The sequence below is a fragment of the Colletotrichum aenigma genome (genome assembly GCF_013390185.1).
Source record: "Colletotrichum aenigma strain Cg56 chromosome Unknown KSG_Cg56_contig02, whole genome shotgun sequence".
Taxonomy (NCBI): Eukaryota; Fungi; Ascomycota; class Sordariomycetes; order Glomerellales; family Glomerellaceae; genus Colletotrichum; species Colletotrichum aenigma.
The window spans coordinates 785633-807584 of record NW_023500908.1 but is presented as its reverse complement, the minus strand read 5'-3'; the positions used below and the strand labels follow the sequence as shown (position 1 = coordinate 807584).

The 21952-nt window shown below is 55.2% G+C and overlaps 4 protein-coding genes across 4 annotated transcripts; 2 read left to right on the top strand and 2 right to left on the bottom strand.

Moving 5' to 3' along the window:
• Positions 1 to 457: 457 nt before the first annotated feature.
• Positions 458 to 1495, bottom strand: CGCA056_v002248 (uncharacterized protein; the record flags this gene model as incomplete). The annotated part of the gene is made up of 1 exon (XM_037317507.1): positions 458 to 1495. One exon carries the CDS (start codon positions 1493 to 1495, stop codon positions 458 to 460), a length of 1038 nt encoding a protein of 345 aa, XP_037183840.1.
• A 7410-nt stretch (positions 1496 to 8905) lies between these two features.
• On the top strand, positions 8906 to 11055 carry ARA1-2 (L-arabinose-responsive transcription regulator ARA1; the record flags this gene model as incomplete). The annotated part of the gene is made up of 5 exons (XM_037317506.1): positions 8906 to 8928; positions 8987 to 8996; positions 9090 to 9977; positions 10028 to 10138; positions 10186 to 11055. The coding sequence occupies 5 exons, from the start codon at positions 8906 to 8908 to the stop codon at positions 11053 to 11055; spliced, it is 1902 nt and encodes a 633-aa protein (XP_037182780.1).
• Positions 11056 to 14668: 3613 nt separating this feature from the next.
• Positions 14669 to 17832, top strand: CGCA056_v002246 (putative transcriptional regulatory protein; the record flags this gene model as incomplete). The annotated part of the gene is made up of 2 exons (XM_037317505.1): positions 14669 to 14769; positions 14919 to 17832. The coding sequence occupies 2 exons, from the start codon at positions 14669 to 14671 to the stop codon at positions 17830 to 17832; spliced, it is 3015 nt and encodes a 1004-aa protein (XP_037183311.1).
• Positions 17833 to 18431: 599 nt separating this feature from the next.
• CGCA056_v002245 (uncharacterized protein) lies at positions 18432 to 20973 on the bottom strand (the record flags this gene model as incomplete). Its single annotated transcript, XM_037317504.1, has 2 exons — positions 18432 to 20673; positions 20729 to 20973. 2 exons carry the CDS (start codon positions 20971 to 20973, stop codon positions 18432 to 18434), a joined length of 2487 nt encoding a protein of 828 aa, XP_037184228.1.
• Between the last annotated feature and the right edge of the window lie 979 nt (positions 20974 to 21952).

Below are 21952 nucleotides of genomic sequence, written 5' to 3'. Positions count from 1 at the left end.
TTGTAAAACTTTAATGAGCTTTCGAAGCGGTCACAGTTCTTAACACTAGATGCGCAGATTGAATGTATTGCTGAACAGGTATCAATATATTGTAGCCGGCCCAAAGAAAAGACCTGAACGCCTAACAACCAGAAAAGCCCTTTCGCCTTTTGGCGATGAGGGTGGGCGAGCCACCATCGTGGCACCCAAAGAGACCTGACGCCGTTGCGCCCTCCAGGTGTATTCGAGGCCCGCGCAAGCCTCCCAGAAGATATACCCAGTGCCCTCCACTGTTCCGCTTGCCTTTCCGTGTATCCTTCCATCTACCGGCTTGACAAAGATGTGCCTACGCGGCACGACTCGTCGCCTAACCTCTCCACCCAAGTTTTTTGACATATGAATAAACCAACCTCCGAATTTATTAACACAGGTTGATTGAGAAGATGTAGCCATGCTAGAGAGCAGACGGCTACCAACATCACCTTCCGAAGTCCGTCTGGCCTGTCCCGCGATCAGAAGGCCCGTAGTGCCCAATGACCTCGGTATCCTCGCTCACCACACCCAACCCGCCGCCAGCCGCCGCGCTGTCGCTCCTGCTCCTCGCACCGCTGCCGCCACCCTCGCTGCTCCGCCGACGCTGGTGTACGGCCGGAGGCCGACTCATCCCCGAAAGGCCGCTGGATGATCGCCTACGACCGTCCGGCACTGGTGTGGCCGCCAGTTCAGGAACGTAAGGCGTCGCGTCAAGCTCCTGCATGCCGTCGCTGCTCGCCTCGCTCGCGTTGCTATAATGGCGGAGATGAGTGTAGGTGCCCTGCGAATCCGTGCTTTGGCGGTGCACGCCGATCCAGGCACTCGATCCCTGGCTGACGCGCTGGCTACGATTCGGCGCCATGTCGAAGTAGCCCCCGCTGTACGTGGAGTCGTAACTTGCATGCCGGTCTGATCCCGAGCCCTGGGGGACGGCTTGGTAGTCGCCGATCGTGCTAGGCGTGCCTCGATAGGGCGGTGTAAAGTCCGGGCTTCCAAGGCCGTGAGTGTGGGCCGTCGTGTCGGAATCGTGTCTGCGGTGGGATGGCCGCGGGGACATCATAAGGGGGTCGACACTCATGTCATCCACCTCGGATGGCGTCGGCTTGAACTGGTACATCGATGGTCGTGACTTGGTTCCTGTCGATGTGCCCCTGTTGCTGGTCTCGACTGCTTTGACGACCTTGTTGAGATGGCGAATGATGATCCAGGCTGCCACGAGAACGATGATGAGCAAGCCAACGCCTCCCGCCACGATGCCGGCGATTTGGCCTGTAGTCAGACCGTCACTGCCACCATCGTCGCTGCTTATCGGTTGTTCCTTGGGGACGGAGCTGGGGTAGTATTTGATGACTATCTGGTCTGGGTCGTCGCCCTTCATCGTCGCCTCGGCAGTCGGGGCTGTGGTTGGCCTTGAGGGCGTAATTACTGTAGTTGCAGTGACAGTTGTCGTCAATACTTGAGTCGCATCGTTTGTCGTCGTCATCGTCGTCGTCTGTGTGTATGTTGAGGGTTCTGTTGAATAACAGGCGCTCACGGCGCAGCCCATGCCGTTTCTGCAGCAGCCATAGCTGAGACTTGCGGGACACAGATAGTAGCTGGCGGGACACGACTGAGAGTATGACACCCCGGCCGCCGCAACGCAGTTGCTTCCTCTTTCACATCGGTATCCTTCGGGACAGCAGCCACCTGGGCGACAGTGTTAGTCCTCTCAAACCACGACACAAACCCGAGTGGATCGACTTACCTCCCATGACTGGGTCGCAGGCGAAGTATCCGACCTGACCCGCGCAGGTCCGGGGAGCGCTTGTCGTCGCATGACATGAGTCCGTCGCGCACTCGTATCCCGACTGGCAGCAACCTCCGCCCAAGCTGGCCGGGCAAGCCGCATAGCCCGTCGAACACACCGTGGCTCTCCGCCCCAACTCGGCAACAGCCGTAACATGGGCCTTTTCTAACCTGTGTACCCCATCGCGTCGCTTGAACTCTGCCGCCGATACTCTCGCGCCGAATAGACCAAGCCCCAAACCAAGCGCACAGAGTGAGCAAGAAAAGCCTCTCATTGTGGAGAATAACCAATGAACAAGCACGAGTGTCGCGCGGGAACCCGGGGCCCGCCGATCATTCAAAGATGGTGGGATCAGCAGGAACGCAGTCGTCGAGTAATCGTAAACGGGGAGCACAGAAATTCGCAGAAATCCACAGAAAGGTATGATATACTCTGCGTGATCGGCACCGTAGGGGTTGGGAAAAGCTTTGAAAGGTCGATTTCAAGACAAAGGTACTGTTGGCGGGGTCGGCCGGGTTATGAAGTTGGCAAATTACGCTGGTGCCTTCGGTTGGGAGGAGGATCGAGATAGCCCAACTGCATGTGTCTGGGGGCTGAGCCGTGGTACAGCGCAGCACCGCAGCACCGCAGTCACACCCCACGAGGTCGTAATCGGCGATGGGGGGCACAGCAATAGGGCTGAAGGGTTGGCAATAAGACTCGATGATGGAGTAAGTCTCGTATTTGCCAGTTTGTCGTGCAACTTGGACCAACACGCGAAGCCTGGCTCTCTTGTCGTGTCTCTTCGTTTCTTTCGTTTCTTCCCGTCACGTATGATCGACCCGACAGCGGGTGGTTGCAGCTGAAGATGGGAGAGGGGGAGGGGCGATCATGGACTGTTTGGGGGGGGCGCCGAAGAGATTGTAAAGGTAGAGAGCGTACATATGTGACGGGAGGGCCATGCCTCGCAGCAGACCCTGGCGGGGCATGGGTGCAATCTTTGGGACTACAGGACTATGGGAATTTGGGAGGTGGCTTGTCTTGTCAAACCGTCAGCTTTCACTATGCCTGGCTTGCCCTCTTTGGGAAGTGAGCGAGAAGCGGCTCTGCTTGTGAGACCAGTAAGGCGAGGTTTAGCAAGGGCACCAGCCTCTCAGAAGCCACGACAGCGGCGGTGGATGGGCGCCAGCTGGAGGGATTTTTGAAAAATCCATTCGATTTCGATGGTCTCGATTGCCGTGGCTGCTGGGTGCGCTGGGCATGTCTGGTGTGAGGCCGAGACAGCGAATCAACGGATGGCAGCTGACGAGTCGGACAGACGATGGCTGCGGTGATGCGGCACGACGAAGGTTGTCTTACCCGTGGATGTGGGCAACATATGGGAGCAGAGCAGAGGGCCACCAATGGGAGGGAGGGGTGAGCTGCAAGTCGGCGACAAGGGCCAACAGGAGTGGCAGCTCGTAGGAAGGGCTGGGCAGGCAGCTGCATAACGGCGGCGTGTGGGTGGAGGAGACGGGGATGACAAAATGCGAGAGGGAATCGCATTTGGAGATGAGCAGATTTGGACACCAGAGCGCACCGCACCGTCGTGTTGGGGGCTTTGCCTGCGGTCGGTCGAATGCGACACAGAGTGGCTTCAGCGCGTCGAGAACCAACAACATCGCACGAGGCATCCGCTTGGGTGCCTCTGGATTTGGGGTCCATGTATTTTGCTCCGAGAAAAACCTGTGTGATGGACAATGTCGCGCTGGCGGAAGTGAAGATAGAAGGACAGAGCAGGCAAGGCTAGAGGCGTTGTCGTGAGATGGATGTCCGACGGGGCCGGGTGCGGTCGGGGTCAGCCGGTCCCGCCACGGCGTCGATGTCGGGCGACACGCATAGCCTGGCTGAGCTGTGGATAGGACGCCCGATACTCACAGCCAACTCATCGTTCGACACCGCCGGCGAGACTTTGATCCAGTGTCCATGCTGCACTCGCAGCATTGGATCAAGACAGGGGGCCTTTTGCTCTCCGCGTGGACCAGTCAATGAGCCGGATGAGAGGCGACGGGTAGGGCGAGCGGTGGAGGGCAGAGGCAGACGCAGAAACGTGCAACATCAGGTTGTATTGAAGCAGGCTGAATAGAATCGGAAATCTGTTGGCTTGCAGAAGGAAAAGCAGTTGGTGTCTCAGAGTGTGATAGGCGGGCAGGCAGCCAAACCGAGCTGAGATGAGCACTTCTCTGCGCGTGGGCTACCAAGGAGGTAGGACAAAGTGCAAGTCTGACGCGGTGCTGTTCGTGGGCCTTTGGAGAGATGAGATAAGATCAGGCGAGGTGCGACGTACGGTCTCGGATTTGGCTGAGCCCACGTTAGTCAGACTCAGAACTAGACCAGGCAATCGGAAAAAGATAGCCTGCGGACGCGGGCATGACGGGAACCCCCAGCTTGTGAACGGTTGAACCCACGCGCGGGAGACCGAGCGCGCGCGGGGAAGCAGAGTGTGGGGGAAAACAGGTGTGTGTTCTTTCTCATCTGTCCACCTATTCATCGTGAGCGCAGGATGGGCACGAGAAGGAGTCTTCCAAATTACCTTGCTTACCGATCGATGCTCTACTGCACAAGCACAAGGTGGCCGGCCAGTGAGTATGAGGGCGGGTGATAGGTATGGAAGGATTTACCCTTTGCAGAAGCGACACCGCAGCAGAATAGGTACTGATGCAAGTGGAGGGTCCTTGGCCGCAGACAGTGCAGACAGTCAAAGGCGGCGGAACCTCAAGGATCCATGAGCAGGGAAGATATTAATAAACTGGGATCATCAGGTCGAAGGCAGACACTGGTGGACACAGCAAACCTGGGAGCACTGGACGGGACAGGAAGGAAAGATCGTGCCAGTCGCGCTTTCCTCGACATTTGGCTGCACCTGCCGTTGCATTTTCTGTTGGTTGGGCCCGTTGGTGCAAGACCTAAGGCACCTGCCTAGCTGCCGTACCTACCTTCCAACCAACAAAACACTACTCTACCTAGGAAGAAGCAACGACCGACTCAATCGCACCTGCATCGCACCTGCCTCTCACCTTCTTCCAACCACCCAAACCGAGTCTCTCTTGCCTGCCCTGTCCTATCCTGTCCTGCCTTGCCATGCTTCCCGTCTGCTGCTCCAGCCTCAGGCGAGAACACATGATCAGGCACAGCCTTCAAGACGGGCAGTGATGGACAGGCACCCGAACCAGACATTGACGGGGACGCGACTTTCATGGATTGAATTGAGTGTCCTCAGTGGGGTCTGGTCCCTTGACGTTCCCTCATGAAGGACGCTCCCGTCTGCCCGAATCCACGCCTCCCCAGGACATCACCGCTACCTAGACGGCTTGGAACTCCGCTGATCAACCACCAGCCGAATCGATTGGGGGAACTTCCCCGGATTCCTTCCTTTCTTTTCTTCTTCTCCAAGACGCCAAACGCCAAAACCCAAACTCTGACCATTGCTCGAGCGCCCGTCCCTGACAGGGTTTCCAATACGAAATACGAAAACCCAACTCCATTCGTGGCATTGCCGGCATCGCATTGCCGCACTGCCAACCAGACATCGCCTTTTGTCTCGACATTTGCCACTTGCGCGATCCTCCCTCCCCAAAAGACCAGGTACCAGGAGATACCAACTGCGACAACGAGAACGAACATGCACACAACTGTGCCAGGAACTACGCATTTGGCAGGGAACAGCTGTGGCAGCCATCCTCTTGTACCACCACAGAGCACCACCACGAAGGACTCCCTGTGCCGTGATCCCCGTTACGTCCGCTCCAGTGTGCCATCGCTTCGATACACCAGAGGATCGCCCTGGCCGCTCTCCTCACCAACCGATGCGGTCCGCTGGCCTGCCGCTAGTAGGAGTTGCAACCCGCACACCAAACTCGATGCTCCCTCCTTCATCATTCACTCAGCTTGCCTGCCTGTGCTGTGGCAAGTGGTAGCATCGGAGACTCGACGCCCATTAGGCTTGGAAGTGTGCCTGCCAGAGGTCTAGACGCCAGGCCCAACCACGCGTGTATTTGCAGGCACGCTACCGCGGACAAGAGTGCGGGGAAGACATCTTTCCCTCATGGCGGCGTGGCATCTAGGATCATGGGTGTGGTCGACTGGCTGAAGACCGGCTGGCTGCTCGAGTCGTGTCGTCGGATTCGGACTCAATGTTCAAAAGCCAGCAGAATGGAAGAGGAGGGCATCCAAACCCTCTCTGTCGACTCCGTCGACCATCCATTTGCGCTAATTGCCGCCATGCACTCGATGGTCAAAAATGACAACCGGTCGTCGAGCCCCTTGTCGCGCAGACCGCCCGATGGGCAGGACAGGCCCGCTCTGGACGAGGTGACAGAAGAAGAAGCAGTCCGCACCCACTCCAGCGGGGGACATCTCGGCTCCCGCTGGCACCCTGTCTAGCACAGCACGGCTCGCAGCTTGACAGCTCGGCTCGGTTGGTGCAGACCAGCAGAGTCAAGTGACTCGACTCATTCCCCATATCAAATTAATCAAAGCAGATGGTGCCCCAGCCTTGGACTTTGCGGCTGGGCGGAGGCAATCAAATCTCCATTTACGGTGCCCTCTGAGGCGGAGCTCGCGTCCGGCACTGTGAGAGTTCCAAACCGTCCGAACGGCTACACCATTTAAACTTTCCTCCGGCGCTGCAGGGTCCATTTCGCAACCAGAGGTGAGGAACGAAGGTGGTCACAGTACCTTGGTAATGGTGTTGGGCTAACGTGCCCTCGACTCGTTGGAAGTACAAACAGACGGGATGGCCACTCGGATGCGGACAATAGCCACCTGGAGAGCAGCCATGACGTCTCTGGCTGCCGGCGGAAGGAATACGGCAGAGACCTGCAGAGCCGTTAGCCTGGAGCCAGCAGTAAATTCCGCGCCTTCAGCAACTACCGGAAGCTTAGGACGCCCTAGAAGCAGCAGACGGGCGCCCAGAAAAGGGATACGAAGTGCGCTATGCCACGCCACCTCCTCATTCTGAACGGCTCGCTGCCCCATTCGGACCCTGTGGTGATTGAAGTTGGCGCGTTCTTGCATCTGCTGTCAGGCCTGTTGCTGTTGTGATTGGGTTCCTGGAGAGTCCGGGGTCGGTGTGCACACGGCACACACATGGCCTTGGGCTAGGCGGCTAGGGTGACGGATGTCGACAGACACTTGACGAAGGCTGGCTCTTGCTTGAACAATTAAACGGCATCATCTTCGAGTCGACAACATGAACACAGCGGCTCTATACATACATTGCAGCATTACACGACGGCAACAAGGATGAACATGGTCGTCTCTAGACCATCTTCCAGCGCCACCCCAGTGCCGATGGCACTTCTCTACGTACACATTAACAAACAATTAGCTACAAGCATCTACCTGGCCCAACCACCCTTACTCCAACTTGTCCCCATACGTACAGTGCGGTCCGGTGTCTCTGGTAGGCGTCCGCTCACACCTTACTCCTCACTTTCACACCTGAAGGCGGACACCCAAACACCGACAAAGACGACCGCCGATGCGACTGCCACCACTCAGAGCGGGCTAAATCAACAGCTGGAGACAGTCGACCGAGATTGTGACACCCATCTCCGCACCAGATTCGCCGCTGTAACCCCGCAAGTTTCTCCACCTTTCTGCTTCTAGCACAAGTTAGCCCCCAGGATCTCTTGGTCACGATGTGCGTGATGCCCAGCGGCCTTGTCAGCATTGGGAAGGACGCCGTCGCTGGCAGCTAGCCTTGGGCTCGGGCTTGGGGCAGAGGCACTTTTTCTCGCTCTAAGCAATGACTGGGTCCTAGGCCGTACCTGGCGTGTCCCGGGGAGGAGCCAAGGTCAACGCAAGGTCAAGGGCAAACCATGTTGGTCCTGGATTTGGAGCAGTTGGAGAAATCGCCATCTTTTGGGCCTTCGGCTTTACCTTTCTCGCCGTCTCAATTCTGCTCCATTTTCCCTCTCGTCACTATTAGAAAGGGCCGTTATCCGAGAACTGTATTGACTCGCACGAGACGCTTTTCTGATCCTCTTCTTGTTCCTCTTCTTCCTCCTCATCACCCCCTCCGCCCCGATTCCCCATACAAGATCTCGCCATTCTCCAGAGGCACCACCTCCAGTCTCCAGTCTCCAGTCTCCAGTCCCCATCCCCCACGCCCCTCTAGTGGACGGACCAACAATACGAATTGGTCTTCACCTCAGCGCATCGACCCCCTGCCCCGGTCCATACCAAGCTCGCGGCCCCGTCGAAAAAAGGCGAGAACAACATCTCGTGGTCCAGAAGAAGGGAGGAGAGGGTTTTCTTTCGCCTCTTCTGAGAAACCTTCGTCTACCCTCGGCATATATCCGATAAGCCGGCTACCGAACTGGCGAGAGACAAGGGCAAGAACAGAGGCCAAAGGATATCCACATCATACGCTGTTCTCGACAGACTCCACGATCTTTCTCTTCACCGCGCCATTGAGAAATCAGCAACCCGGCCTGGCTTATCCACCTCGTCACATCCCTCCCCATTTCCCGCAAACGGGTCCCCCCCTCCTTCGCAACCTAACCTTACATTACTTTACTTTTGCCCGCCAACCCGACCAGACACCAGGCCTGACGAGACTCGACCCGGTCAGTGCGGGACTCCCCGACATCGTGAAAGCCCGTCTTTACTCACCTTCTAGGCACAGGTAGCCTCGGTCCACACACTCCTGGCCGCCGACTTTCTCCCTTCTTTCCGTGCGGGATGTAGAGAGGGCAAATTCTCTGTCTCGATATACCAGCGCCCTCCACGAGAAAGCTGCTTTCTCTCCCTCGACGACATCCAAAGAAACATTATGTCCATACCTGCTGCTGCAGGCACCGGCTCGTGAGCATCATGTTGCTATATACTAAACTCGCCCCGCCAAAGGCTCCCAAAAGGCGGTCCAGATCTGGTGAGTCTGCGGCCAATCCCTCTCCCCTCATGCCTCCGCCATGTGCTTTTTTCCTGTTGGGTCGTCATTTTTGCGCCGCTATTGCCGCCCGAATAGCTTCGTCGCATGACCCCAAGCCTCGCTACCTTTTAACCCGTCGTGTCGTGGCGACAGCCATGACTGGTCGTACTGTCGTACTTTGAATCGATTTTTGACGTGAACATATTTCATTCATGCAGGATGTACATATTGGTAAGTGAGCCCCGTCGGACCCCAATGAGGGTTGATTGTCGCAATTCTAACTTTATCGATAGCAAAGAAAAGGTTCGCCCATTCCCACACGATCTCGTTCGATTCCCTTGAAACTGGCCCCTGCATACTTTGTGAAAAGCACTTCTGACATTTTTTCACCTACAGAAGAAGAAATGCGATGAAACACGCCCGCAATGTTCTCGCTGCGCTGAGCGCGGGCAAGAATGCGCCTACGAACCGGTCAAGCCTCGTCAACGCAAGAAGCGCGATTCCATCGCCGGCCTAGGCTCCGATACAGCATCCCAAACAAGCGGTAGTGCCATCATCCGCCGATATTCTGCGCCTGATGTCGCTCTCCGACGATGGAAGGAGGAGGCCTTCGACGACGATGAGGAGGGGCTCGAGGAGGCTATCATCGAAGAGCCCGAAGATATCGCCGACTCGCTCGGCCCCGCATTTGACATCAAGAAGATGTTTGGCATCCGCAACCATGATGCCAAGGTGGATGCTCCGCTGATCTCACCCATCGATGCCGTTTCATTCAACCTGTCCCTCGAGGACGCGGACGAGGAAGTGGTCCGAAGAGACTCTATTCTAACGGACTCGGGAACGGCGCCGCCACACCTCGCCGTAACGCGGGCTCAGCGCCATTCGGATCTTTCTCTGGTTGCACCCGTCTCGGTGGCGTCGCCACGGCTCGAGTTCCTCTTTCCAACTTTTTCCGAGTTCTCGGACCGTCCCAATCGTCGCGCGCTGGTCGACCATTTCACCAACGTCATGTCGCACTTGATCGTGCTCCGGGAGACCGAAGCTGGAAATCCATTTCAGCAACTCGTGCTGCCACTGTGTCATAGCAGCTCTACTGTAACGAATGCGATATACGCGCTCGCAAGTGCCCATCTGGAGAACAGAGGCTGCGGTTATACAGAAGAGAAGGCGGTGCACTTCCACAATCAGGCGATCCAAGGCTTGGCGCGGTTGATTGAACTTGGAGGGGACGCGAATAAGAATGAGCTCCTGGCGACAATCATGTTGCTTGTTTACTACGAAGTTGTGAGTGCGATACGAAGGAGTTTTTGACGCATGCAGCTAACCGATGACAGCTCGTGCAACAAGGCCGTTCCAACATCGTGGATGGCCATCTCAAAGGTGCCATCGCCATCATGAATGGTAACAATGCTGATCCCAATCCTACCAGCGCTTTCCTCGAACGAGTATGTCCACTGAAGTCACATTGTGTTTCAAACACTAACCTTTTCAGGCTTTCCGTTTCTACGACGTTATCGCCGCTCTCTCTTTCGGTACAGCGCCGCTATCCACCGCGCCCGCTACAGGCTGCCTTGTTCCGTTTCCGCCCCTCGATGCGCCTTCGACATCGCCCCTCAGCTCCGTGGACACCCTCCTCGGAATGTCCACCACACTGTGGCCCATTATCCATCGCCTCTCTAATCTCCTTGCTCTCAAAACCGAACTCCAGACTGCCATTACCAATGGCCAGCTTACAAAGGTGGCCGTCCTCCGCACCGAGTTCGAAACAACATCCGATGCGATCGAGCACGCCCTCAAGCAATGGCAACCTAGCTACCCACCAGGCTTCTCTCCTGATTCCGTTGACGACATCATGTCAGAGGAGGAGCCTGAGCTGGCTGCTGAGCGTGCGCGCATGCACTCGCTCTTGAACAACGCTCTCGCCTACCGTCACTCGGCGTTTGTCTACCTCTACCGTACCATTTACGGATACACTCGTCGACACCACCTCGTTCAGCATCATACCCATGCGGCGTTGAGCCATTGTGCCGCAACAGTCTCCCACGCTGGCCCCATGGCAGCGCTCCTTTGGCCGCTGTTCGTGGCAGCTTGCGAGGCAGTGAATCCTGCAGACCGGGAAATCGCACGGCAAGCTTTTGTTGCAGTGGAGAGGCGGCAGGGCATGACCAACATCCAGCGTGCTTGGACCATCGCTCAAGAGGTCTGGCGACGGGCGGATATGATTGACGATCATGCGACGTATGATGGATATGACGATCACAGCTCCATGCTCTGCTCAACTCCCGGCAATAGGCTGGGAAAGGGAGGTGACCTGTGGAGGAGAGTCAGCGAAGACATGGGCGTCACGATTGTCTTTGGATGATGATAATGACACAATGCCCAAGGCTTTTTCTGGCGATCCACCGGCGTTGAATGTTTTGAAGCCGTACATAACTGGAGTCATTTTGGTAACGGGACAACACACATTTTAATGAGTAAAGGGCATTATTTCGGAACAGGGGATAGGGGTTGTGGTTTACACAAAAAAAGCAAGAATATCCTAGCGGCGACGAATCCTTTTATTTCCATGGAAGGGGGTTCACATGGAATGAAGATAAGCATGAGGAGGGGTCCGGTGTGGCGCAATGGACGTACCATTTCGAGGAAGATATCATGTAGGCAATGGCCGCAACGGAGCCAGATGTCAGTTCGTTCTTGGGAGATTAGGAGTATGTGAATTCGAGACACTGATATCAATTTGAATTGGGGATTTCAAACGACTCTGTCCTGCTGATTGGCTGCACGTTTAATCATGCATTTTGGCATGCCATGTCAATCCCCAGTCTGCCGTTTCTCGTCCTGACAACGACGTCGAACATCTCCGCGAGCCAGTCTCGAGGAACATCCATCGATATCATAGACGTTCCGCTGCCATTTCTGAGTCCACATGGGGGCCAGGAGACATACGTCACAGGTGGTGGCACTGGGTCAGCGGCTTCCCGGTAGCCCAGGTGGACTGACGCGTTTTCTTTAGGATGGAATCTGGGGAAAATGCGGGGGGCCCGTTGATGACCGTCTTTGGTGTGGATTGAAGCTTTCACATTGGGGGGGGGGGGACGTCCTCAAGCGGGGATGCTTCCCATTGGGAACAACGTCAGGCTGCCACTGGCCTCTGATTCTTATGTCGATTGACTTTGATTGATCGGGCGTCGATGGTTAAGGTTGACGTGGGTGGATGGGATGGCAGGAGTCAGATCGGATGCGGAGTGCATGAGTGTTGTTTGCTGATGACGGCGGGTATGTCTTGGGGTAGGCAGGTAAGCTGGGGTGACCAATTGTAAGGGCTTGGATTCCACCCGGGACCATGCAGCAGTGAGGCAGGTAAGGTATGGTAGGAGAGAGAAGAAGAAGGAAAGGAGATGGGAAATCCGGGGAAGGCAGGTGGCTTCGCTGGGGTGAGAGTATAAGTACGGGTTATTGGTCCGGGGGGTTCGGAGTATAAGGCTATGTGTAACCATGCAATGTCCGGCGGTGTTGCCATAGTATGTCAGCACGAGGGAGAGAGGAAAGTAATTATGACATCGCTGGGAAGAAGCTTTCATGCGGTGATGGCACAGTAAGAAGTGGAAGACATGAAATCTTAGTCTTCGTTTTTTTTGGTGGTATATTCATCTCATGGCTCACCGGGAATCGGTGTAGATGGTGGGAGGCCGAGGTCACCTTTTCCTGACCGAGAAAGTGAAACCACGCGGGTCAGCCTGTCAGATATCGCCGGCAGTGACTCTGATGCAAATGAACCCGAGAGACTGGCTGGGAGATGGGCCTGATTGGCCAGGTTAAATGCGCGGGATCAGCAGCAGCAGGATTGGTGGCTGCTGTTTGGGAGGGAGGACGCGTGTGTGTCTTCTTTTCTTATCTCTTCCCCTCTGGACAGGGCTGTTTTGAAGTCTATTTGATGATTCGGTCAGTGAACGCGAGGAGTATCGTATGTCTTTGGGGTCCTCTCGTCTCATCGAGGTTGACGATCCCCTCCGTCACTTACAGTATTCATCCGTAAATTGTATGGGCCTTGCTCCGTAATTGACAGGCCCCGGTTTTCCGCGCCGTGCGGAGGTGGACACTTGCCTCGGGCTGCACAGTGGGCATTTTAGCGTCTTTCTTAGCGGCACCGGTGGCATTGATGGGTTCCATGATGGGTTGTTGATGGGATTCTCGGGCTGCTTCCTCCATGTTTTTGGTGGCCAGTGGTCCCCAACCCCCATGTCGCACTTGGGCCTGTGCCTTTCCCACCCCGAATTCCCCCCCAATCGCCCAAGGCCCTTCGCTCCCGTTCTGCCGTCCGTCTCCCCCCTCCCGTCCCCATCTTTAAGTAAAATCCCCTAAAAAACACAGACGAACCGGGCCACTCCCCCCGGTTCCTGCTGCCCCCTCCCACCTACCTCGATGGCAATCTAAGACAAGACGAGACAAGTCAGGACGGGAACGACGAGACAGAACAAGACAAGACAGGGACGGCACAGGAAGAAGAACAGACAGGAGAAAAGAACACACACACACACACACACACACACACACACACACACACGAAACCCAACGTCTATTACGCCTAGCCGACGCCCACATCGACACCAACGCCAACGCCAACGTCAACGGCCGGCGTGCCATCGTCTGCGCCTTTCCCGTTCGTCAGTCCAGTCCGTTCCGTCACCTCCCTCGGCCTCCTCCTCGCCCACCTATCCTATCGACGGGACTCTCGTCATCCATCTCTCGCAGCTCCTCACTTCTGGGCTGCTTTTTGCGCCTCCCCCTCTCTCGCCTACCCAAGCCAGTCCAGCTCGGCTCGCAGATCTTCCCGGTCCTCTCGCCTCGCCTCGCCTTCGCCTTTGCCTTCGCCTCCTCTTTGTACCATCGCATCCCCCTCCTCTCGACCGTTGGGCCGTTCTGTTCCTCCTTTTCTCATACACACCGGCTAGTTCTACTTCACACACACACACACACACTTCTGGATTATTCCTCCCGGCACGGAAATGCCCTGGTTTCATGCCGCAATGCGTCCCACCTTTACTGACTGTCAACCTCACAATTGACCCATCTTACACACTCCCATCCATCCGTCAGTCAGCTCCTTGCCTCGACTCAGACTCACCTAGACTCAGCTTGCTGCAAACCGACTGCACTACTCTGCACTCTGCATACGCACAACTACAGCATTGCGCTGTACCTGCTCTTGAGCCCTACCGCTGGACTGGAGCTACAGCAGCCCGGTCTCCACTGAACCCTTCTTTTCCCGCCCGCAGCCGTGAGTGTGCTGCATCCCAAGCTTTCCCCAAGTGGAAGCCAAAAAATAAAATCGAGCCGGAAGCTCTGCTGGTCTCCATCGACTGGGAGCTACACCCCAGCACAAACCACCACCACTACTTCAAAACTACTACCGTCAGCAGCCAGCAGCTCAACCTGCCTGCCGCGAGGTCCCTGGCCGACTAGACCACATCCCCGACCCGACCCAGAGCAGTCGGAGTCAGGACAAGTGCTCTGCTGCGGTGTACGGGTACCAATCTAGTGCAGGGCTGGACAGTGCCTAACTGGAGTCCCGGATACCCAAAGTGCCATTCCCGGTGTGGGTAACCCAGGAACCACCTGCCATCTCCACCAGACCAGACCACGCCAGGAGACCAGGCCCTGACCTGACCGGGAACCTGAACCGACCCGGAAAGACTGGAGAAAGTTTGGAGAGATTGGAGAAGACCAGCAGGACAGCAGAAAAAAACACTGGAGAAAAGCTGGAGACTGGTCTGAGGTCTGACCCTTTTTCTGGCTGTTGGCTTTTTGCCTGTGGCCTGTTGCCTGTTGTTGCTGTCGTTGCTGCTGCTGTTGCTCCCGGCTGCTGGAAGCTCGGCCAAGCAACACACGTCCCGCCGCCGCCAGTCGCCCTTGACCTCCTCCCGCAGCGCAGCATCATGCTGCGTCGCTGTTGAGGTTCCGTCACCTCACGCGCCATGACCTCCATCGTCAACGGAGCTACCCCCGCCCCCAAGCAGATTCGTTTCGTCCACAACCAAGGCCAGCCGCCCTCAAAGAGACGAAGGATCAACGCCGCGTGAGTCATGTCGAGCCCTCTCCGGTTCCCTTTTCCCCTCAAGCGCCTCTGCCGCTCCTGGGAGATGTGCCGTCCGTCTTGCGCTGCCAAGGCGTCACCAAAGCTATAGCTTCCCCCTCTGCGCATTCTAGCTAACTCCCGCTTCCCAGATGCTTGACCTGTCGCAAGCGAAAGACGAGGTGCGCCGGCGAGCGCCCCGTCTGCTCGACCTGCACAAAGAACGGCCACACGTGCTTGGGCTACAATGAAGTGATTGAGAAGAAGACAGCCGGTGGCGCCATCGCCACCAGGGATCCCCGCCAAGACGATGACGACGACGACGAAGACCAAGACGACCACCACCACCGCGACGAGGAGGAACATGTCGATGAGAAGCACAATTGGAAGACGCCGGATAGCGGCCGACGTCCTTCGGTGACGCACAAACCCGCCGGCGATGCTGCCTCGCGGACGAGCTCAGAAGCGGCGACGAGGCAATCGCCTACCTTTGTGAGGCGATCGTCGGAGAACAGCACACGAGACCACGAGCGCCGACGGCCGTCCAATCCGCGAACAACTTCGTTCTCTGACGATGCTCGAAGCACGCAGAGCCGGTCGCCCACGTTGCACCATACCGAGCGGCATCGAGTCCCATACTTTCGCTATTTCGGGCCGACGGCCATCGTCCCTGGCTACAAGCAGATGGTTGTCTCTGTCCGGGATCGGAGGAGAAGCACGGGAGGCTCTGCCACATCGCCCAGCTCCGGGTCCAGTATGGTCCAGTCGCTGGGGATGGCCATGTCCGGCATGGCGCAGCATGACGAGGAGGTCGCCATTGATGAGGACCTGCCGTTCTACGACCCCAACGATGTTGCGCCAGTCCACCCCCTGATTTTGCACTTGGTCAAGGTCTTCTTCCTCCATCTGGGTTGCAACTACCCCTTCTTGAAGGAGGACAGGTTCACGCAAATGGTGAAGGAAAAGCGCGTAGAGCCGATACTTGTCGACGCGGTATGCGCTCTGGCCGCTCGCTTTTCCGATTCACCGCAGCTCGCTCATGGCAAGGACGAGGAAGCATCACATGCTGAGCAGGGCCAGTACTACGCTCAGAGGGCCAAAGCTGCCACGGTCGACACCTTCCCGTGCCCCTCAGTCGGCGCCGTTCAGGCATTGCTGATGATGGCATATGAAGGCTTCGGCGCCGACCAGGACAGTGCTTTGTGGATGTACCTAGGTCTGGCTATCCGCATGGCCGTCGACCTCGGCCTACAAAAGAGAGTCGGGGTGCAATATCAAGGGGAGAAAGACCCTTGGTACACCCGGCAATGGGGCAGCGATGTGGGAGACGACGAGGAAGTTCAACCCGACGACAACGGCCTCACCCATGAGGAGCAAGCCGAGGTCGAACAAGAGCGCACCGACACGTTTTGGGCCGTCTTTATCCTTGACCGACTCATTTCTTCTGGAACCGGCCGACCAGTGACCTTTCGTGACGATGACTTTGAGCTGGCTTTACCTGTCCCGACTCTTGACCCTACATCAGGCTGGCCGGCCCCCTTGCCAATCGTTATCCAAATCGTCCACCTGTACGGCCGCGCATCTGACGTCCTCAACACCCTCCGCAACTCCAGAGACTTGACCCAAGAAAAGTGGGCAAACCTTTCAAAGATAGAGCACGAGTTGACCAGGCTCTACCAAAAACAGGATCCCAGACTGCACTTCAGCGTTGCCAACTTCAAGACCTACCTAAAGGCCGGCCAGGGGACAAACTTCATTCTTCTCCATTTCTGGTTTCATGCGCTCATCATCATTCTCCACCAGCCTACTCTCTTGAGCCCATTTGGCTCACTGAACCGCAACCACCAGCTCCTCCCCAACAGCCGTGAACTGTCCATGTCCAGTGCAAAGACGATCGCCGACATACTGGCGTTTGCAGAGCTCATCGACCCCAAGAGCTTCGTCGGGAATCCCTTCACATCGCAACCCATGTACATTGCTGCATGTGCCTTTCTCATGGAGTCCATTGCCAATGCGTCGAATCCCACCTCGCGAGAAACGTCTCCGCCACCTGACACGAAGACGGAGGGCCTCAGGCCGAGGGCTGAGCAGAAGCCAACGACGAAGCACTCTCTGCTTGCATCCGCGGCTAACCAGAACTACTCGCGCTGCTACAAATCACTGCAGCAGCTGCACAAATACTGGGGCGGCATCAAATATATCCTGACAGCACTCGACCAAAAGTCCAAGGGCATCTGGGACTGCGAGACGTATACCAACGAGGAGTACGAGAGCGCCAAGATCCCACGGCGCGGATCCATCAGCGGCCGCTTCCCGACATCGCCAAATATGCCACCAATTGCGTGGTCATTGACAGGCACAACCAACTCTCCCCCTAGCCTTACGCTCATGTATCAGAACATGCAGGGCGCGTCTAGTCACCAAACCTTTACGCAGTCTCATTCCAACATGCCAAACTCTGCTCCCACGCCGCCTGGGAACATGATTTACGACCCCATCCGCCAAAGTCTCCCCGAACCTCCACCACACTCCATCTTCGCAACGGTGCTGCCGCAAGCCGCAACATCAGCTATGCGGCACACTTCACGACCCAATAGATCACAACGCCTGTCGACCTCTTCGATGGGCAGCCCCCATAGACCGCATATACGTTTCGACAACATGGGCAGAGACATGCCATCGTCACCAGCAACAGCCGGCATGCTGGCAGCGACTTCAGCGCCGCAGCAGACCTCATACACGCCCACGTCGCAGAATTCGTCGAATTACGAGCAGAACGTGATACCCTCCGTCTCGCCAGGCGGTATGCAGCACGATGGCATGCCCTCGCAGCACCACCACATGTCGCAGCAGGCCATGTACGATTCGGCATTCCCCAACGGAACGTATTCGTACTTTGGGCAGGATATGAGGCCTATCACGGAGATTGTCACGTTTGACCAGCCGATCGACATTGGCTCTCTGGGCTTGCCGGATGAGATGATGCCGCAGTCGTGGCTGGAGTACCTGCCGGGCGATGTTTTGAGCAGCTTCTTTGAGAATAACGACGTGGACCCGGGGAGCTGAGGGTGATTTTATACGGGAATATATACCAAGATTTTGTAGGGGCTTTTTACATCGTATCGTGTCGCATATTTCCAGGACATTTATGATACCATTATTCTGGATTTAGTACGGAAGGGAGAACACGGTGTTTGGTCGGCTGAGGAAGGTGTTTGGTTGGATGGGGAAAAGGGTAGCTGGTGTTTCTGTCAGTGTGTGTGTTAATTATTTACGGCCTATTCATGATCTTGACTTGGGTTAAGGAGATGTGCGAAGACTCTGTTCGTGCTAAAACTGGAAGTGGTAAACAAGGTCAAATTTCGTACGCGACGTGATCGTAGCTTATTTAGTCGTAACGGTACAGGATTAAGCATCGTCTCTGTAGGCGATACTCGATCAACGAAAGAAGGAATACCAGTTTTCCAGAAGTATCAAAGTCATGTGGTCAGTGACACATCGCGACTATCGTCGTTCTTTACCGCTCCATAATGAAGAACATTCTTATGTTATGACAATGGTCCCAAAGATGCTACTTCTATGTTACCAAGTCCGGCATCGTCCGCCACACTATGGTCGCATCAAGAAATCTCATTGAGTCTACCAGTCTGACTAGATTGCGGCACTCAAGGCTCGGCCTCATAAACCAAGTTGCGTAGAGACTCAAAAGTCCACGCATCGTCTGCCGTTTGTCCAGTGGGAAGTGGTTTGCTCCATGCTTGCTTGGCTTCGGCCATATGGCGGACGCAAAGCTCAATCGTTGATGAAATGGGCTTGTTTTCCGATGTTACCCTTGCCTGGGTACACTTCGGAGACGCTGACTGAGAAACACAGTAGAGGACGTCGTCAAGTACCCGGACCCAAGATCGTTCCTTGCTGGCAGAAGGAAAAATGTCGGCGAGGCTCAAGCCGCGGCTCGACAGCGCCATCGCAAAGTCCCAATTTCCCGATATGATGGCCCTTTTGAATCTGATGTATGCTTCCTGCTCTTGGGTCCCTGCGACTCTGGGGATGGCGATCGAAATAGCTTGGCTTCTGAAATCGGGAGGCAGACATGAGCACTCAACGATTTCGTTCAACAGATCAAAGTCGATCTCACAATGCTTCTCCTCCTCCTCCGTTAATGCGGCTTGTGACTGGTGCAAATAAAATTCAACAGTTCTCATGTTGCGTTGACGAATGGCCCTCCACAGTCTGAAGCGCCGATCAGTCCAGCCAAAACCTTTACACTTGTGACCCGATCTTTCCACACAATTCTCGTGCAAGCTGAGAACCCAGCGTGCAAATTTGAATGATGATGGATCGCCCGTCGCGAGGATCATGTCGATGATATCTGTGCCACCCTGGGCGCGAAATCTGTGAAAGCATCGTTTCTTTAAATCGATCCATGTTCTAATGGCGTCCGATGTTTCGTCGCTGAGCTTGAAAATAGCTACGTTGGCCAGTAGCTGTAATCCAGGTTCCTGTGCTTTCGAGTACCCCGAATAAGAGATGATTCCGATGATCTCCTGATGCAAGGGCTTCAATGCGCAAGTATCAGTGCAGCGTGACTGCAATTCATGAAATCTTGTGTTACTTTGTGGCCACACGGGGCCACCGAAAGCGATGAATTCAGTGACGAGACTGACGAGACCGTCGTGTGCATCTTCGTCCTGGACATATCCTTCCCGTTCTCGAGGGAATCGAAAGACTCTCCTAGTTGAAAGAAGCTGCTCTGGGATACCGGGATTCAGTTCACCGCGGTCTTTGATGGGCGTTAGAAGACCCAGTAGTGGTTGATGGTTGATGAAATCGGCGAAGATAATTGCCTTGTGAAGCGCGATCCACTCGAAATCAAGCTGCCTCTTCTCGGATACACTGAGAATCGATTTATAGTCATCCGGCACATCGTTCCGCTCGGCCAGCCAGGGCTCCGGATCAAACGTCTCGAAACCTGGTGGTTGCTGCCCAAAGTTGACCCGAAATGTATCTTCTTCTAGAATGAGCTTTATCACTCTATCCTTCCACAAGCTCCAGGTCTGGGTTGTAGACTGGTTAAAACGAAAAGTGTGATTGAACCAGAAGTCTTTAGCGTAGCGACGAAAAGGGTAGCCCGAGAAGAAGTCTGGAAAGTCGCGTCCGCCATCTGTGGGAGTCTCTGCTGATCTGGAGACACCTTTGGGGATATGAAGTCTTCCTCCGGATTTCGTTGGTTTGAGGAGTCGTCCCAAAGCTCGCAAGACTGTGTGCCGTCCGGCGTCCGGCCAAGCATTTTGGGTCGCCTGGTTTCCCACTGCAGTCGGGATATGACGGCCTTCATCCGACCGGGCAATCTGGCTTACGGATACGTCGAGATTTTTGGTAGCTGGAGAAACCTTGGACAATGCTCTCTCGAAATCGCTGAAGTTCAGATAAGTCAGGCAAATTTCTCCAACTTCGTGGTCCCAAGCATTAAGATCGACATGAAATGCGCCAATTTCTGCTGCCTTGTCCTTGAGCTTCATGTCCAGTAAATGAGTCTTGATCGAGTGGTGGAAGAACCGGACGGTCTCATCTCCAGCCTCAATACATACGAGATTCTCGCACCAACTCGGGAGTCGCTCTGTTCCATTCATGATTTGATCCTTGATCAAAGACTTTTGGAGAACCTCCACTGCCAAGGCCTCTCCCAGCTCCCATCGGGTCACTGGGCGTCGGACGGTTGCTACCCATCTGAAGGTTCTCTGGACAATATCAACTGTTGTAGACGATCTAGATGACAAAATTCGCTCAAGCGCTTTATCGAAGGTGTCCGACAGCTTTCTTGGGAGAGTCTCCAAAGTCTGACGAATATCGTGATCGGTGGGGCAAGAGCAAATGTTCTCTATCGTGAGATAAACCCACAAGAACCTGCAACAAGTCAGCAGATCCTTCCGTTTAGACATCTCAAACGCTTTGAGCTTACATGCCCTCGCCGCCTGCTCGCAGTTTGTCCGCAATTTCATCCATGATCGTCTCGTCTCCAACTACCAGCTCCTCGCTACGTCGCTTGTCTGCAAGTATCTCATCGGTGAAAAGTGCCAGATCAGCGTCAGTATCGGCCAGGCCTATTCGCAGGTGTTGGGTCGTTTCCAGAGCTCTTTCAACTTCTTTTTCAATACTCTCACGAGCTGAGATCAGAATTTTGACAATTCCATGGTTAGCTGACATCTGTATGAGCTGAAAAAAGCTTTGAAGCAGATTGCGTTGTTCTTCTGAAGAGCATTGGTCGAGGCCATCGACAACCAGGAAGATTTCCGTGAGTAATGAGATGCTGTGACAAAGCAATGATAGCACAGAGCTTCGCTCGAAACCGCTGGATGCCGCCTTCTCTAATAGCTCTATCAGGCTGTCTGGTACTTCACAATTAGTTAACACCTGAAATATCAGTGATCGTAGTATTGTATCGGCTGATCGGCTGCTCTCGTCGTCAAATCGAATGAATAGGTATGAAACTGAGCAATTTGGCAGCAGCATTTGCACCACGTGGCTAACAATGTTGGCTCTTTTTCTATCGAGTCAGATCTCGATCGTGAGTTGATTGTGTGCGGTATACTCACGCGAGTATGGTTTTGCCCGAGCCAACTGTGAAAAACAAGCTGAGCAATTTTGAATGGAGACTGCAGCTTCAGGGTTACCAACTTTTTCCTGAAATGTTGAGAACGCTGGAGCCTGCGCTTTCGTGCCAGTCCTGGAATTCGCTCGTGCTGAAAATCCACTCTGCAGTCCCTCGATGAATTTTGCCCCGAGCATGGTTGAATGCAGATCCGTGGTCATACGATGACAACCAACGCAGCAGCGAGTTCCACTTTCGTTCTAATTACAGCAGCTTTGTCAGTGATCCAAATGCAGTTGCAAGTGCATCTTAGGCTGACCTTTCTCTCGGATTTGAAGCTCCGCTGCAAACTTTGCCTGCCTACGACTATCGTCTTGAGCTTTGGCAAGGGCTGCTTGTCCCTTGACTAGTTTCGCCTTATCGCGGACCTCATCGATCCGAGGGCGAATCTCTGATTCAAATGAGCTTGTTAGTGAAGCCCATGCTTGCTGTGGCCCTGCAAAGAATTTCAGTATCCGTCGCACTGAAGCTGTAGGGCTGTCGACGTTTACATGTGCGTCGTGTTGAAGATATGACTTGAGTACAACAAGAAAT